Source organism: Oryctolagus cuniculus, chromosome X (genome assembly GCF_051225735.1).
Source record: "Oryctolagus cuniculus isolate XC-2025 breed Fujian yellow rabbit chromosome X, ASM5122573v1, whole genome shotgun sequence".
In the NCBI taxonomy this organism is placed as follows: Eukaryota; Metazoa; Chordata; class Mammalia; order Lagomorpha; family Leporidae; genus Oryctolagus; species Oryctolagus cuniculus.
In genome coordinates, this window is record NC_142888.1 from 77,176,037 (window position 1) to 77,194,618 (window position 18,582).

Sequence of the window (18,582 nt, forward strand, 5' to 3'; positions counted from 1 at the left end):
CAGGGTCAGTGCAGTACCCAGTGCTGTGTGTTGGCTCCTCCTGCTCCCTCAGCTAGGAAGAGTGGTCATGCTGGGCAGCAGACATTTTGGATTCCTGCTGAACAGCTCTGGGCATTTTGTAGTTGTTTGAAGGGCGGAGGATAGACACGTTTTGGGGTAGGGCAGGTGGCGTTTGTGCTACAATACTGCCATGGAGAGGAAGCAGTTTATGCAACCCGACAGCACTTGCAGCTGTGTGCCTGTGTGGGACTGGCTTGGCAGAAAAGGGAGGGTGCAGGTGGGTCCCAAGGCTTCCCCCTGTGAGGGCTCAGAGCCCTTGGATCCGGGTCCAGCTGGGCTACCATGTCCAGTGGGTTATGGTGGCCCAGAACATAGGCAAGGCCAGGGGACCGAGTTCCGGTGTGTGTGTGCAGCTTGGAGCAGATAGCGGAACTCGGGATCCAATTAGTGGCCATGTCTGGGTGGGGCTTGCAGAAGTCTCTGCAAAGACCTAGGCTTGGTCCCGATCCGGATTCTGTCCCGCTGCCTTGGTGCATGGGGGTCACTGTTTTAGATGACCTCTGGGGCTCAAGAAGGTTCCTTCAACCTTGAACCTGCCTCCTCCTACAAGAACACAGAAGTTTGCCAGTTTCACAATCTGCTTATGGCAGTTAGAACTGATCCATTTCCCTTCCTCAGAACCTGTCTCAGATCCTTACATTCAGCCTCCCTGGGAGATCCTGAATTACCACCAATATGTGTGTCCTTCTGGCAATATAAGGAGTTTTCAGGGAGTGACCCTGGGTCAGGCGCATGGAGAGCTAATGTGTTTGCTGTGGCCCTTGTCTCCCGTCCTGAGTGTGGGACCTCTAGATCTGCAGACCAGGGAGGAGCCCTGTGAGAGTACAGGTTTCGTGAGGCCTGTGGTCCTGGGATGGCTGTACTCATCTCTCTCTTCCTTCCCAGTACCTCTGACTACATACCCTTTCAGTCTGCCTGGATGAGCTGTCATGTGGGAATGACTTGTCAATGACTGATTCAGATTCTCTGGCTGCCCTGTACCTCCTGGGCAGGCTGGCGTGGCAGGGTTCAGTGACAGTGTAAAGTCCCCCGCTTTTCAGAATGGGATTGGGTGAGAGCCAGTGGGATCTTTGCTTGTATCCCGGAGAGCCTAATCAACTTGTGGTGCAGACAGTGGGGCCTGGCTAGGTGCAGGTGCCCTGCCCCCACGGAGGGTTGCCCTAAGGAGCGTCTGATGAGCAAATTCCCAAGGGCAGCCCAGGACTGCGTGCTGAGGCCAGACTGCATGGGCTCCGGGTATGTCTAACACCCAGTACATTGCCCTAGCTCCTCCTGGTCCCTAAGAACCAGGCAGCCATGCTAGGTATCTGTTGGGACAGCACTGGTGATTTTTTCCTCCACGCAGGGAGGAGGGAGGACTGGGGGCAACAGGGGAATGGCATTTGTGGTGCAATACTGCCATCAAGAGGAATTCATTTGCGGATCTCCTCAGGTGGTGGCTATGTGCCTGGGCGGGTCTGGCTTGGCAGGGAAGTGAGGGTATAGGTTGGTGCCAAGACGATGTTCCCTGTAGGGCTCAAATCCGTGGAGACCCAGCCAGCTCAGGTCTCCACATCGAGTGGGCTCTGAAGGCCCGGACACAGGCAGTTACAGGGGTCGGAGCTCTGGGATTCATGGCAGCTGTGACCTGGTGGGAAGAGCCTAGAGGCGGCCATGTCTGGGCGGGGCTTATGGAAGCCTCTTCCATTTTGTGCTGAGCAGGTTCTGTGGGCATTTTCCTCCCTTCTGTTGTCTCAGGAGTCAAGTAGGGTGGCAGACATTTGATGGTGAATTGTCTGGGAGACTCCCAGTGGCCCAGGACCTGCCTGGTGGAGGAACACAGGGGCTTGTGATGGAAAGGGGGTTACATGAGCACCTGTAGGGAACAGACCATTTTCCTTCTTCTGTGCCGTTAAGAGGTGAACTGTTCAGTGTGCCTGCCTGCCAGGAGGACCCAGCCACCGCAGGAGCACAGATGCAGGCCAGTGGGGAACGGCGGTCATCAGTGTGACAGGTGTGCGGGCTCCTCCTCAGTGCCAGTCAGGTGTCGCCTGTGCTGAGGGAGCTGTGACCTCAGCGAGCAGGAATCTGCTGTGCCCCTGAGACCTGCAGGGTGTGGAGGGCAGGGAGAGTAAAGCTCACCCAGTGCAGGGGAGCAGAGCTGCTCAGGCTCCCTGCTGTGCCCTGGTGGGGAGAGTCAGGAAGTGCTGCCTCCCCTCCTGTGCAGAGACACAGTGCCCTGAGATGCTTCAGCTGCAGGCTGTGCAACATGGCGGCCCCTGAGGACTGGCCCCCACGACCTCTGCAGCCTTGCAGTCCGGGCCTCTCTGGATCCCTTTGTGGGGGAGCCCAGCTCTCTCTTGTTCCCCAGGAACTCTGGTGATGCCTGCGTGTGAGCCTGGATCCCAGTCTTCCTCATTTCTGGAGCCTTCCTCATGGAGTGGGATGGATGGAGTGGACGCTATTCTGAAACGACCTCCTCTGGATGGCGCTGCTGCTCCAGAAATGGAACCACCTCGTCTTCCCCTTCTCTCCATCCACCTTTTGTGGCTGAAGAAAAATAATGGTGTCCTCCAAGTACCGGAACAGAATAGTAAAGGTTTCAGGTGTTGGGGGTAGCTGGGCAGTGCTGTCCCTTAGTGGATGCTCTATCTTGTGAATATAAATGTAGGTAGAAGACAGGAGACTGATATTGTGTATCTGTAGATACATGCTTCACATATTTGTTCTGGTCACAATATCATAGTAAGGAATCCTCACTTTTCTTGGCAAAATTGTGGAAATTAAACCTGCCTCACTCTATTTTATCTTCTTCCAAAGCTTTTTGGCGTTTAGTTCAGTCTTCTGGGAGAACAGGTACCCTACTTTCTTACTGATTTTTGCGTCGTTTCTTTGTTCTCTCTACATGACCCCAATCCTACAAGACCCATAGGCACTTTCTCTAGCAGAGTCGTAGAACTTTTTTTTTTTTAAATTTATTTTTTTTATTTTTTTTTAACTTTTATTTAATGAATATAAATTTCCAAAGTACGATTTATGGATTACAATGGCTTCCCCCACATACCGTCCCTCCCACCCACAACCCTCCCTTTTCCCACTCCCTCTCCCCTTCCATTCACATCAAGATTCATTTTCGATTATCTTAATATACAGAAGATCAGCTTAGTATACCTTAAGTAAGGATTTCAACAGTTTGCTCCCACACAGAAACATAAAGTGAAAAATAATAGATGATTTTTTTAAATGATGATGAAATCAGATCAGACCTATTGTCATGTTTAATCCCAGTGAGAGTCAAGTTGGGAGTTGATAATTTCTTTTTTTTTTCTTTTTTTTTTTTTTACAGAGGATCAGTTTAGTATGCATTAAGTAAAGATTTCAACAGTTTACACCCCCATAGAAACACAAAGTGAAATATATTGTTTGAGTACTCGTTATAGCATTAAATCTCAATGCACAGCACATTAAGGACAGAGATCCTACATGAGGAGTAAGTGCACAGTGACTCCTGTTGTTGACTTTACCAATTGACACTCCTGTCTATGGCATCAGTAATCTCCCTATGCTCCAGTCATGAGTTTCCAAGGCTATGGAAGCCCTCTGAGTTCTCCGATTCTTATCTTGTTTAGACAAGGTCATAGTCAAAGTGGAGGTTCTCTCCTCCCTTCAGAGAAAGGTACCTCCTTCTTTGAAGACCTGTTCTTTCCACTGGGATCTCACTCGCAGAGATCTTTTGCCAGAGTGTCTTGGCTTTCCATGCCTGAAATACTCTCATGGGCTTTTCAGCCAGCTCCGAATGCCTTTAGGGCTGATTCTGAGGCCAGAGTGCTATTTAGGACATCTGCCATTCTATGAGTCTGCTGAGTATCTCACTTCCCATGTTGGATCACTCTCCCCTTTATTTATTCTATCGGTTAGTGTTAGCAGGTACTAGACTTGTTTATGTGCTCCCTTTGCAGAGTCGTAGAACTTTTTAAGGTCTAGAGAGCAGCCTTAGAGGAAGTAGGGCATTGTGGGGATGCCATGCACTGATGGGAACAGTTCTTCCCCATGTACAGTCCGGGTCTCGCCCTGGGTCCCTCCAGGGATCTGAGGTAGTTTCCTCACCCCGAGTTCCCCAGGTTGCCACACATGGGTCAGGTGGAGGAGCCCTGGCGCCAGCCCTCAGCTGACCTTGGGCAGGGCAGTGGTTCTGCAGCTCCTTCCAGGGACTGTGTTTGACATCTGGTTGTTGTCTCCACTCAGCGCCCCATAACCTTTTACTCACTCTCGTATGTTCATGCATTCATTTAAACTGGCACACAGCCGCACGTTCTGGAATTCTTAATACTCTGTGTTTGAGTCTATGCTTGCTCTACTTTCGTTACCTCCCATATCCATGTTGGGGTGGACACTGTTGAAATAGATTCCTGCATTACTGGGATCATGTGTGTGTATTTTCCCTGCCAGATCACTGATGGGGTTTGGACAACAATTGAGGACCTGAGTCAGCTACCAGGAGGGTAGGTGTGTGTCTTGGTTGTAGCACCTGGGTCATCTCCTGAATACGTGATCTATGGGATCCTTTTTATCTGAAGAGCAGGAAGCAGCCCTGGAAAGGAGCCAGGTGCTCAGGTCCTGCTGTCTTAGGATCCAGGAACCTTAATCTTCCCTCTCTCCCAGTGTCTTTGAGGTGGTGGTACTGCACTTGCCATCTTTGTGTCTGACCATTGGAGACCTGGTGTTCAGGCTGACCTCCCAGTAGCTAGGAGAATGCCCAGGTTGGAGAGTTCCCAGAGGGGAGGTAGGTGGTCTGGGCCCACCTGTGCTGCGAATTGTGCTATTTCCTGTGCTCTCTTCCTTGTCCAGTGGTAATGATATCAGCTGTGTTTGCAAGTGTACATTCTTAAGATGGCTTCATGGAGAAATTTCTTTGGAGCTTCCTCTCAGGATGGGGAGTTGTCAAAAATGGAGAACCTGGTTTCAGACTGCATCTAGGTGGACACATGTTGATTCTTCGTTAAATAGGAAATGGCAGAGGAGGAATGAGAGGTTGTCTAATACCGGAGATGCCTTGCTGGTTTTTCATGCATTTCTTCCATGACGACTTTTTTGTTTACCTGTCTGCAAATTTGTATTCTTAGAACACCTACCTGGCCATGTGTGGGACTGGAATCTATCCAGGTTCCAGGCAGGGTCAAGGATAGGTTCAGCAGGCTGACACCTTTCCATGAGGACTATGGGGCTTTGACCCACGGTTGTTTTGGGTCTGGAAGAACTAGGACCAGGTTGTGTCTCCAGGCGTGAAGGAGTGCAGAGTGGTTTCGCACATGGAGGAGACCCTGTCTGGGACCCGTGGATTTGCATTATTTCTCGGATAGCTCCACGAGCAACTGCGGCTGTGCCCCCATTAAACTACCACCTCCTCCACTCATTCTTCTTACTTGCCTATAAAGATATCGACACCCACCTTAATGATGTCTATGTATGCATACTTATTCCCCTTCCTTCTCCATCCCCACTTCTTCCTGAATGATGACTGTGGATAGGGATTCTTCCTAATTCATGAGTTATCACTGTCACAGGAGGAAAGACCATGGAAGGCTGGGGTTCTTTTCTTCAGGCAAGAAAGAATTCAGGCTTGAGACAGAGAGCTGAGTGATAAGGCTTCATTGGGGGTAGGGCATCCATCAGAATGGAAGGTGCAGAGAGAGTGCCCAAACATTGGGACTGGGGTGAGGGAGGTTACATGGTTGAATGGAGAGAATACACCTGGCAGGCCAGGTGGGGGCTCAGCTGAGAGGCAGAGGGCTGAGCTGCAGTCTGTTTGGACTCCCTAGGTTTGTAAGGGAGTCTGTTTACCCACCTCCCCCTCTCCTCCAGGACAAAGGATGGGGAGTCCCATTAGAAGGGTTTGTTGGATTTAAATTAGCAAACTCCTCCCCAGATTCACTGGTGCAGGGCAGCCCTGCAAGGTGTGGGACTTCCTTAGGGCTTCTGGGAAGGTTTTATTGCCCCATGTCATCAGGTCAGGTAACCCATTTGGCCTGAGGAGAGAATTCTGGGAGCTTTCCATGGGGGCAGGGCTGGGACCACCTGGGAGGTTATCAGGGTCTGGGCAGGACTTTGAAGTGTAAGATGCTGGGCTTCAACAGTAGGTGCTGGTCTTCAGGCCTTTCTCTCTCTCTCTCTCTCTCTCTCTCTCTCTCACACACACACACACACACACACACACACAAACACAGGCTAAATTTCTGACTTGCTACTTAACATCACCAGTATGTGTTTCCTTCTGCCAAACCTGGGAGTTCTCAAGCACTGATCCTGGGTCAGGTACAAGGAGAGTAGGGATGTTTTCTATGATTCGTGGCTCCAGTCCTCACTGGCCTGAGTGTAGGACCCTGGATTATGCAGCCCAGGGGGTGGCTCTGTGAGAGTAGAGAGGCACGGAGGCCTGTGGTCCTGGGATGGCTGTAACCCTTCCCTCTCTTCCTTCCCAGTCCTTCTGTGTCCATACCATTTAAGTCTGGCTGGAGGAGACATCACATCAAAATGACTCTTCAGGGACTGAGTCAGTGTATCTACCTGTCCTGGAAACCCTGGGAAAGCTGGCATGGTAGGGCTGTGTAACAATGTGTCAGTTCCACTGTTGTCAGGATAGGATTGGGTCAGAGCCCCTGGGACTAATGCCTTGATCCCAGAGGACTGAAACCTTTTGTAGTGCAGACTGTGGACCATGGCTAGGTGTCGCGCCTACCACCGCTGGTGTTGCCCTCAAGAGCTTCCACTGAGTGTTGGTCCCAAGGGCAGCCCAGGAGTTTCTTGTTGAGGCCAGGCTGCCAGGGCACCAGATGGGTTCAGCACCCAGTGCATTGCCTTAGCTCCTGGTGCTCCCCTCAGACCCAGGCAGAGTAGCCCATGTGGATTGCAGCCATACTGGGCACCCATTGGACAGCGCCATTTTTTTCCTGCACGAAGGGAGGAGGGAGGACCTGCAGGTTCAGGGCAGATGGCATTTGTGGTGCAATACTGCCATCAAGAGGAATTCACTTGTAGAAACTGCGAGGCTGGCGGCTGAGCGCCTGCGCAGAACTGGCTTCCCAGGGACTTGAGGGTGCAGGCGGGTGCTGAGGCCATTTTGGTGGGGGGCTCAAAGCCCTTGGAGTCCTGGGGCAGCTCGGTTTCCTGAGAGGAGTGGGCTCTGGAGGCTCTGGACCCAGGCAGTAGTAGGGGCTGAGCTCTGGGACTTGTGGCCCGTGTCCTAGCCTGGAAGAGTCTGGAGCCTGGTGGCCGCCATGTCTGGGCGGGGCTTGTAGAAGCCTCAGCCATTTTGTTAGAGCAGACTATGAGGGCATTTTCGTCCCTCCACTTGTCTTTGGAATGAAGTTGGTGGCACACTTTGTATTCTGAATTGTCTGGGAGACTCCCAGTGTCGCAGGAACTGCCTGGTGGAGGAACACAGGGGCTTGTTGAGGGAAAGGGGGTTACATTGTAGGACCCCAAAAGCGGTGTCCTCTTGTGACGACCCCAGAAACACAGACTCCAGACCAGAGGATGCAATAGAGCAGGAGGTAATTTTTATTTCATTTGCGCAAATGGGCCCCCTGCTGCTGCAAGCAGCAAGCAAGCGAGAGGAGCCCCGAGCAGCTATCTCACACAGCTTTTAAGGGGCAAAACCACAAAATTAACATACCATAGGGTGGCGTAAGTTTATTGGGTAACTACAAGGGGAGGAGGTCGTCGAGGAGGAGGAGAGAACAGAAACGGGGGCTACGTGCCCTACGTGTCTAAGCTTGGACAAGGGGAGGGGGTCCTTGAAGAGCAGAAAGGGGTGGCTACGTGCCCTACGTGCCTCACGGTTTCTTTGTTAAGCTTGAACAAGCACAGGGGAGGGGGCTTAGGTGCATACCAGGATGTTCTGTCGCCCTTATCTCTGGGTAGTAGCCCTTATCTCTGGGTAGTAGCCCTTATCTCTGGGTAGTAGCTATCTGCTTTCTCTGTGAACTTAGTTTACTCCCCATTTCCCAGGACTGTTTTATTAAGGCCATTTTATGGCGGCTCTCGGCCGCTCCTTTCATTCCCCCATTTTCTCTTTGAACTAATTTTAATCCTAAAATTGTGTGCCCATTAATGAGGGGTTTCAATACGGTCACTGGTGGCCAGGGCTTGATACTGTTGCGTGAGGACTAATGCCAATGATCAGCAAGCCAGGCCTTAGCATGTGGGCCCATGGCCAGCCATGGGTCCCCACATCTCCTCCTTTTTTTTTTTTTTTTTAAATTGAGAATGGCCTCTGTCTTAGGTTGCCCTCAGTCATCTCTGTCCTTACCCGTCATCGGTAACTCTGGCAGCTTGGCCTAGAGCCCTGTCTTAGGTTGGTACAGGATGCTGAGCGTCTTACCCGTCTTTGAGTACCATTCCAGCCCAACATTAGGTGAGAGATGAAACATACAGCCAAATATCAATTATTTTGATTACAAAGGAGGCTTGGTACGAAGTTTTAAATGATGAATCTCAGTCCATTCATACTATAGGGAAGTCAGCATAAAATGCAGAACACACGGAAGACATCCCATACAAAGTGGGAAAAGCAGTAGCAGTCCAGCCAACATTAATAACCAATGAATCCATTGAAACCCTTCAAATGAATAGTGGGTTAGTAATAAACATATGTTGCATTTTACTCTTAAGTTTATCAATAACAGACTCTATATATGGCACATTGTTAGTAATGTTAAAATAACATCCCCCAGGTACAGATTTACAACTTATATGATTTTTTTTTTTTAACAGCAAGTAATTGTTAGCTGCATGGCTTAAAAGCACTCCTGAGTGAACTTGATCCAATTCTTTGGCTATATTGGATAGCACAGTAGCAGTAAGATTGATTGCTTTGGTCACCAAACATGTAAGCCTTCATAGTCCACGATTATTTCCAAAAGCCAGTCCAGGAACACTTACTACTGATGCAGCCATGGCAAGGGCAGTGTCCTCTCCTATTAGGATGATTGTTATAGTAGTCTTCAGGTAAAGCACACCACTGACGTACTCTATCCGCTGCTGTAAATACAGATGTTAGCATCAGGGCCACACGGCCCAGGGAGCAATTGCAGAAGTTATCAGAGGCTAATGATGTAAAGGCATGTTGGTTACATGGAAAAACCCATCCCTTAGGAGCCCTTGTCCCATACCAGTACTGGATCAGGTCCATTCCATTGATTGGTGATAGGATCCCTCCATTTCACCATTGCTCTTTTTACAGCTGTTTTTAAGCAGTTAGAATTCAACAGAGACATCAAGAGAACATAATAGATTACTTTAACTCATTGCTTTAACAGAGGATCAGATTTTGATTTTATGTCAAAGAAAATAACCAAAGATTTCTTCTTCCCATAACATTTTGCGACTTTCTCACACCTTCTGTAACTTGCTCAAACCTTTCTCTTCTCCCACCCTCTTTTTTTTTATTCCAGTATAAACCAGCCATTAAGATAAACAATTTTTACAAATCATATCCTTTTAAAAGTATCTCTTTCTTTTAACTTTCCTTATCAAGAACACGCTTTTATGTTTGTGACCTTTTACATCAAAATGATGGTATCTGGGACTGTAGCAGTCAATGGGAGAGTAACTTTGTTTAATTCCCTGTAATCCACAGTCATTTTTCAGGTTTCATCTGATTTCTTAACATGCCAAATTAGATAATTCCTTTTAGTGATTATGGGAATCATCACTCAGCACTAAGATAATTTTTTTACTGTTTTAGATTTTTTCTCATATCCACCTGGAATTTTGTATTGTTTACACTGAATAACCTTAGTTGGCCCTGGCAGCAGTACAGGAGCTTGATATAATTTTTTTCTACCACTATCTAGCAGTTTGACTCCAAAGGGCAGCATTTTCTTTTTCCCAATTTACATTTATCCTGTACTTATTTTTCCAATTGCTTACACATGCATCAGTATGCAGATAACAAAATCCATTCTCACCTCCCCAAAGCCTATAGTTCATCCCCCTTTTCCACCGGCACTGATAGCAAAACCTCAATAACTTGTGGAGGCTGTGCACTCTGTAACTTGCCATCCCAATTCTCACTCGATTCTGAGCAGAGAGCCCATTCCTTCACCAAACAGGCGAACTGAAGGTCTTTCCAGCCAGGAACATCACAGGTTACACATGCAACTTCAGTTTTTCTTTTAAAGAAAGGCATTGCTTTGCATACTTGCGGATCCTGCCAACTATGCCAATTTGTGACAGTAAATTACTTTTTAGCTGTCTGCTGTGCACAGACTTAGTTACTTTTAATCTGCAAGAAATACGCTGCAAGCCTTGTAGTGCACACTAAAATTATTTACAGGAAAGATGGTAAAGGAGCATAGATTAACAGAATGTTGCAATAAACATGGCTCCATTGCTTTAATGATACTATAGCAAGATGGTCCACTGATCCCTGTAGGGAGGGCCTGAGGCTGGCCCCGCTTCCAGTTTCCTGAACTCTGTTTTTTAATGAATTACCTTCTTTATCAGTTTTGGAGTGACACTATTGGCCCAATGCCTTTCCCTTTAGCACTGGAAGCAAATCCCAGGAAGAGCCTTATTTTGATTTTTGACTTCTGGACAATTTTTGTACATGTCCCTGTTGCCCACATTTATAGCACCCTCATTTATCAGGCATAGCCCTCCTTGATGATTTTTGTAATGACATACCAAGCAGAGCGTCAGGTCCTGAATGTCCTGTTATTAATCCATTTTGTTAATTTCTCATTAAAGGGACTGTCACAGAACACCTCAATCACAGTAGCCAATTGATCATGTTCACGTTGTACTTAAGTTTTGTAGAATTTACAGTACTGTGGGCATCACTAGGCAATCTTCACACAGCTCCGGAGAAGGATCCATACTGAGAATTAAACATTATTAGTAATCATCACGGGCACATTTAACATTCAGCTTGACTGCATGTTCCCCCCGAAATGAAACAGCAGCAGCAGAGGCTTGCTCTGGCTCCCCCTTAAAGCCCCCAAGGACAAGGGTGGCTCATTGCCAAGATTTTAGGCAAGCAGTGCGTCCCATCTCGGGTCTTGGCCAGAGAGCCGAGACATGAAGCATGCCCACCTGTTTATCAGAAAACATTCCTTTATCCTCCTCCCTGGGAACTGGCCAGGCTCCCAAGGAGCAGGAGAAGGTCATTCGGCAGCAAAGTTTCTTGGTTACCAGAGCCAAATCTAGGTACAAGCCTCTCCATTCCAAAAATTTGTCCTTACATTTGGCCCTAGAGTTGCATTGAGAAGTAGACATAATTAACACATCATAAGAATACAATACACATTTTTCATACAAGTATACATCTAGCAATCAAACACAACAATAAAAACAGATGGGGGAGACAGTAAGAGATAAAGGACAACAAAAACAGCGACACACAGAACACAAATCACAAGCCACACGGCAACAGACCGAGACAAAACCGAAACTATCAGAAGGGAGCGGCCATCTGGCCAGGCTCTCCCCTGGAAGAAGGGAAATTCCCTCTTTCCCTCCTTCCCAGACCACCACTGGAGCGTCCTCCAGGGTTGAACCAGGGGTCTCAGGACACGTCTGTCTCCCCCACTAGTCCAGTCAATACTGAGCCTGTACAGGCGCCCCAGGACGGATTCCACGTCGCCCTGGCAGACAAAGACAAACAGTACAAACTGCCCCAGGACGGATTCCACGTCGCCCTGGCAGACAAAGACAAACAGTACAAACCACAATTACAATAATACACAAGTAAGCAAACTTACCTCCGTCAGGCCGATGGAGTGTGGGAGTCTGGGGTCCCCCAAATCCCGGACGAGCCCCCAAATGTAGGACCCCAAAAGCGGTGTCCTCTTGTGACGACCCCAGAAACACAGACTCCAGACCAGACGATGCAATAGAGCAGGAGGTAATTTTTATTTCATTTGCGCAAATGGGCCCCCTGCTGCTGCAAGCAGCAAGCAAGCGAGAGGAGCCCCGAGCAGCTATCTCACACAGCTTTTAAGGGGCAAAACCACAAAATTAACATACCATAGGGTGGCGTAAGTTTATTGGGTAACTACAAGGGGAGGAGGTCGTCGAGGAGGAGGAGAGAACAGAAACGGGGGCTACGTGCCCTACGTGTCTAAGCTTGGACAAGGGGAGGGGGTCCTTGAAGAGCAGAAAGGGGTGGCTACGTGCCCTACGTGCCTCACGGTTTCTTTGTTAAGCTTGAACAAGCACAGGGGAGGGGGCTTAGGTGCATACCAGGATGTTCTGTCGCCCTTATCTCTGGGTAGTAGACCTTATCTCTGGGTAGTAGCCCTTATCTCTGGGTAGTAGCTATCTGCTTTCTCTGTGAACTTAGTTTACTCCCCATTTCCCAGGACTGTTTTATTAAGGCCATTTTATGGCGGCTCTCGGCCGCTCCTTTCAACATGAGCCCCAGTAGGGACTGGAGCAATTTCCCTCCTTGTTGCTTCAGATGTAATCTATTCAGCCTACCAACCACATCCCAGGAGGACCCAGTCCCCACAGGAGCACAGATGCAGTCCAGCGGGGAACGGCGGTCATCAGTGTGACAGGTGTGCGGGCTCCTCCTCAGTGCCAGTCAGGTGTCGCCTGTGCTGAGGGAGCTGTGACCTCAGCGAGCAGGAATCTGCTGTGCCCCTGAGACCTGCAGGGTGTGGGGGGCAGGGAGAGTAAAGCTCACCCAGTGCAGGGGAGCAGAGCTGCTCAGGCTCCCTGCTGTGCCCTGGTGGGGAGAGTCAGGAAGTGCTGCCTCCCCTCCTGTGCAGAGACACAGTGCCCTGAGATGCTTCAGCTGCAGGCTGTGCAACATGGCGGCCCCTGAGGACTGTCCCCACCGCTTCTGCAGCCTTGCAGTCCGGGCCTCTCAGGATCCCTGGGTGGGAGAACCTGGCACTCAGCTTTCCACACCAACCTCGCTGGTTCCTGATCTGGGCACTGAACTCTCTCCCCTCACTTGCCAGCCTTCCCTGTGGGATGTGCTGGAGGACACAGTTCATTCTGAAACAGCTTCCGCTGGATGGCGCTGCTGCTCCAGAAACGGAAGCACCCCCTTTCCCAGCTCTCCCTCCACCTTTAGTGGCTGAAAAAAATATGGCATATTCCAAATACAGGAACCCAAGAATGAATATTTCCAATGTTGGGGTAGCTGCAGAGTTGCCATCCCATTTGAATGCTGTCTCTCAGACTGTAATTTTCAGTGGGAAGACTAGAAATCGCCTGTGTATCTGTAGATACTTCATTGCCATGTGTGTTCTGATCAGAATGTCACCATGACCTCTGCCCAGTGTCCTGATCACACTGGGGAAGCAGCCACAGCTGCCTGGGTGCAGTGGTCTTCCCTAGCATCCTGCATGTCTGGGGCAGGTGGATCAGCGCCTCTGATAGAATGGCCTCTCCAGCTTCTACTTTTCCCTCAGCTCCTCTCTCTCTCTCTCTTCATCACGACCAACCCAGGGGAGCCAGGAGGCCCCTCTCTAGCCAAAACCTTGGACATTTTAAGGTCTAGGGAGCAGCCCTAGAGGTTATAAAGCGTTGTGCGGGTTGTCATGCACGTTCTTGCATATTTAATACTTTCTCTATATTTGGGTCTATGCCTTGTCGTACTTTCATTGTTTCCCAAATGCATGTTGGGGTGGACACTGTTGAAAATGATCCTTCCATTACTGGGATCATGTCTATGTATTTTCTCTGGCAGCTCACTGATGGGCATTGGACAACAACGGGGAACCTGAGTCAGCTGCTAGGAGGGGAGGTGTGTCTTGGTTGTAGCACTTAGGTCACCTCCTGAATGCCCATTGTGTGGGAATCTTTATCTGAAGACCAGGGAACAGCCCTGGAGAGGAGCCAGGTGTTCCAGCCCTGCTGTCTTAGTGTCAAGGATCCTCAATCTTCCTGTCCTCCAGTGTCTTTGAGGTGGTGGTATTGCACTTCCCATCTTTGTGTCTGACCATTGGAGACCTGGTGTTCAGGCTGACCTCCCAGGAACTAGGAGACCGCTCAGGTTAGAGAGTTCCCAGAGGGGAGGTAGGTGGTCTGGGCCCACCTGTATTTCTAGTGGTACTATTTCCTGGGCTTTCTTCTTTGTGCAGAGTTAAAGATACCAGCTGTGTTTGCAATTGTACATTCTTAGCATGGCTTCATGGAGACAATTTATTTGAGTCCTAGGCCTTAGGCCTAGGGCCTCCATTCATGGGAAACCCTTTCAGCACGGAGAGCCAGTTGTCAGAGCTAGGACACCCGGTTTCAGACTGCATCTAAGTGGACACGTGTTGATCCTTGGTTTACTAGGAAATGGAGAGGAGGAATAAGAGGATTGTGTAGTACTGCAGAATCCTTGTTGGTAGTTGCATGCATTTTTGTCCATGACGACTGTGGTGTTTACCTGTCATCAAATTGGTATTCTTAGACATCCAACCTAGCCATGTGTGGGAGTAGAATTAATTCAGGGTCCAAGCAGGACCAAGGACAGGTTCAGCAGACTGGGACCTTTCTACAAGGGTTAGGGGAGGTTGACCCATGTTGTTTCAGCTTCTGTAAGAACTAGGACCAGGTTGCATCTCCTTGGTGTGGAGGAGTGCAGGGTGTTTAGCACATGGAGGAGACCGTGTGCGGTACCCGTGGATTTGCATTATTTCCCAGATAGCTCTATGTGCAACTGTGGCTGTGTCCCGATAACACAACCACCCTTTCATTCATTCATTCCGACTTGCCTCTAAAGACACTGACACCCACTTTAACCGTGTCTGTGTATGCATACTTATTCCTGTTCCTTCTCCATCCCCACTTCTTCCTGAGTGATGCACTGTGATGGAGATGCCTCCTAAATCATGAGTTATCACTAGTATGTGTTTCCTTCTGCAAACCTGGGAGTTCTCAAGCAGTGATCCTTGGTCAGGTGCAAGGAGACTAGGTATGTTTGCTGTGATTCGTGGCTCCAGTCCTCACTGACCCAAGTGTGGGACCCTGATTGTCCAGAGCAGAGGAGAGCCCTGTGAGAGTAGAGAGGTACTGAGGCCTGTGGTCCTGGGGTGGCTGTAACCCTTCCCTCTCTTCCTTCCCAGTAACTCTGGGTACAGACCCTTTAAGTGTGCCTGGATGAGACATTATGTCAAAATGACTCATCAGTGACTGGGTCAGTGTATCTGCCTGTCCTAGACCTCCTGGGAAAGCTGTCGTGGCAGGGCTGTGTTACAAGATCTGAATCCCACTGTTGTCAGTATAGGATTGTGTCAAAGCGCCTGGTCCTATGCCTTGATCCCAGAGGCCTGAAGCCATTTGTGTGGGGTCAGTGCAGCCTGGCCTGACGTTGTGCCTACGCCCGCTGATGTTGCCCTTAGGAGTGTCCACTGAGTAGTGGTCCTGAGGACAACATAAGAGTTGCTTGCTAAGGCCAGGCTGCCTGGGCACCAGATGGGTTCAGCACCCAGTGCATTGCCTTAGCTCCTGGTGCTCCCATCAGACCCAGGCAGCATAGCCATGTGGATTGCAGCCATGCAGGCACCCACTGGACAGCGCCGTTTTTTCCCTTCACGAAGGGAGGAGGGAGAACCCGCGGGTACAGGGTAGATGGCATTTGTGGTGCAATACTGCCATCAAGAGGAATTCACTTGCAGAAACTGCCAGGCTGGCGGCTGAGCGCCTGCGCAGAACTTGCTTCCCAGCGACCTGAGTGTGCAGGCGTGTGCGGATCCCGTGGAGGCCCGGGACAGCTCGGTTCCTTGCAGTGAGTGCAATCTGGAGTTTCCGAACACAGGCAGTGGCAGGGTGTCTGAGCTCCGGAAACTGCGGCCGCTGTGTCCTAACCTGACATAGCCAGGAGCCCTGTGGCCGCCATGTCTGGGCGGGGCTTGTGGAAGCGTCAGCCATTTTGTCTGAGCAAGAGCTTTGGGCATTTGGTCCCTGTTTACTTAGGAGTGAAGTGGGTGCAACACTTTCTGTTCTGAAGTGTCTGAAAACTCCCAGTGGTCCAGGAACTGCCTGGGTAGGAACGCCGGGGCTTGTTGAGGGAAAGGGGACCAAAGGGACTGGAATATTTTCCTACCTATGTCCCCTCATAGGTGACCTGATCAGCATGGCGGCCATCCCAGGAGGACCCCTGTCCCCGCAGGAGTAGAGATGCAGTCCAGCGAGGAACGGTGGACATCAGTCTCCTGTGCAGACACTCAGTGCCCTGAGATGCTTCAGCTGCAGGCTGTGCAATATGGCGGCCCCAGAGCACTGGCCCCACCGCTTCTGTAGCCTTGCAGTCCGGGCCTCTCAGGATCCCTGGGTGGGGGAGCCCAGCACTCAGCTTTCCACACCAGCCTTGCTGGTGCCTGCTCTGGACACTGACCTCTCTCCCCGTCACTTGCCAGCCTTCCCCGTGGGACATACTGGATGGACACAGTTCATTCTGAAACTGCTTCCGCTGGATGGCGCTGCTGCTCCAGAAATGAACCATCCCATCTTCCCCATCTCTCCCTCCGCCTTTTGTGGCTGAAAAAAATAATGGTGTCCTCCACATAATGGAACCCAAGAATCTAGAATCTCCTTTGTGTCTGAGGTTCCTGGCTCTGCAGATCTCACACTAGGACCCTGGCAATCAAGATGTCAGCAGATGCTGCAGAAGCCCTGCAGGGTTGGGTGTAGCACCCCCACCTCCACTAGACCAGGATTCCCTCTGTGCTCCCAGGGCAGACACCTCCCTGGTCTTTTTCATTTCTAGCACCTCTCTGTTGTGTCTGTTAAGCCCATTAACCTGGTGCATTCTCCTGGGGACACAGCCCTTCCTTGGTGAGCTGGTGTCTCCCAGGGGCAAGTGAGCAGACCGTCTAGGGTAGGTCATGCTCTTTGCCAGCTAATTCATGTTAAAGGCCTTGTCCTTGTCAGATTCTCTTAGGAGTCTATTTTAAAGATGTCTCTAGACCGATCCACCAATTCCTCTGTCACAGTCTCGATACAGTGCTGAAAATCTGTCTGTCCGCATTGATTTCTCACTGTTGAGGTTCATCGATTTGCCATGTAGTCTTGTGTGGGTTAAGAGATTCAGGGCTGCCAGGCCTGTTTCAAAAACCCTGGGTCAGGGATGTGGGCTGGTCCCCAGTCCAGGCTCTGACTGTGATGGTGCTGGTTCCGTCCTGTCCTTAGAACTGGGGCCTTGGTGCTGCATGTCCTGAGTGAGAGAGTATAGACACCTTCTCTGTCACATGCAACCCCACTGTTTTCCGGTAATAGTAGCTTTGTTAATGCAAACCGCTCAAGATCTCTCAAAGTTGTTCAGTTACCTGACAGTGGGTATCCTTTTTTTTTTTTTTTTTTTTTTTTTTTTTTTTTTTTTTTGACAGGCAGAGTGGACAGTGAGAGAGAGAGACAGAGAGAAAGGTCTTCCTTTACCGTTGATTCACCTTCCAATGGCTGCCGCGGCTGGCGCACTGCGGCCGGCGCACCGGGCTGATCCAGTGGCAGGAGCCAGATACTTATCCTGGTCTCCCTTGGGGAGCAGGGCCCAAGCACTTGGGCCATCATCCACTGCACTCCTGGGCCACAGCAGAGAGCTAGCCTGGAAGAGGGGCAACCGGGATAGAATCCGGTGCCCCGACCGGGACTAGAACTCGGTGTGCCGGCGCTGTAAGGCAGAGGATTAGCCTAGTGAGCCGCGGCACCGGTGACAGTGGGTGTCCTTCTAAGCCAAGTGCAGTGGCCTGCATCCCACTACTTTTCTAGTATGGCAAGGCCCCCAGGTGTCTCATTATTTTTTCTCTTTTGTCCTTTTTCAGCCCATCCCAGAGAGAGGATAGTGGAGGCTTCCCAAACCGGCATCTCATCCTGCCCAAAGACACAGGAGCTGGCCTGGGTAAGAAGCAGGGCATTGTGGGGGCAGCGGAAGCGTAGGGCTCACATCAGATGGGAGGACAGAGAGGACGATGCCCTGCCTCACTTCCTTGGGTCCAATGTCATCACCCCTATAGAGTCCCAGGTTTTGTCTGTATTGTATGGAGCAGTGCAGAGTCCATTCGCACATGGAGGTGCCTCCGTCCAGGACCCGTGGTTTTGCTATAGCTCCAGTTATCTCCACATGCAGTCGTGGCTGTGCCCCATTAAACAGCCACCCCTTCACTCATTCATTCTCACCTGCCTGTAAAGATATATATTTTTTAAATCTTTCAAGATCTGTATTTACATCTTCAAATATAGTTCATGTACAAATAAAAAGGACTGGGAGTTTAACAATATAAAATTTTTTGGTGGGAGGGGATGCAATTCAGTCGATAATAATAACTTCTGTTTTCCCTAGAACACGTTCCTTCTGGATATCCTTTAGATTTATTACCATACGTTTAAAAGCACTGATATACTTTCTACAAATCATGCATTCCTCAAATAATAGAATTGGTTCTTGGAGAGGTAGAGTAAAAAATTCTTAGACATCACAATATCATACAGAAACCCTAAGGCTCAAATCTACTAAAGAAAATCTTACTCCTTAACATATAATTTCTTAGCTCTAGGAGAATTTTAATTCGATAGTTTCCCCCCACTTGGGGGCAACAACAACAA

General features: G+C 49.7%; 1 protein-coding gene across 38 annotated transcripts in view; it reads left to right on the forward strand.

Annotated features, from left to right (window-relative positions):
* Positions 1-18,582, forward strand: part of LOC103351904 (uncharacterized) — a 250,964-nt gene that overhangs the window by 178,408 nt on the left and 53,974 nt on the right. For 31 of the 38 annotated variants that reach the window (XM_089323984.1, XM_089323983.1, XM_089323990.1 and 28 more), the window contains one exon: positions 17,802-17,878. The exons of 6 other annotated variants lie outside the window; for them this stretch is intronic. In XM_089323984.1, the coding sequence (XP_089180110.1) occupies positions 17,802-17,878 (77 nt within the window). Of the gene's footprint in view, positions 1-17,801; positions 17,879-18,582 lie in introns of those variants that run through there. One more of the 38 variants, XM_089324008.1, reaches the window with a different exon arrangement.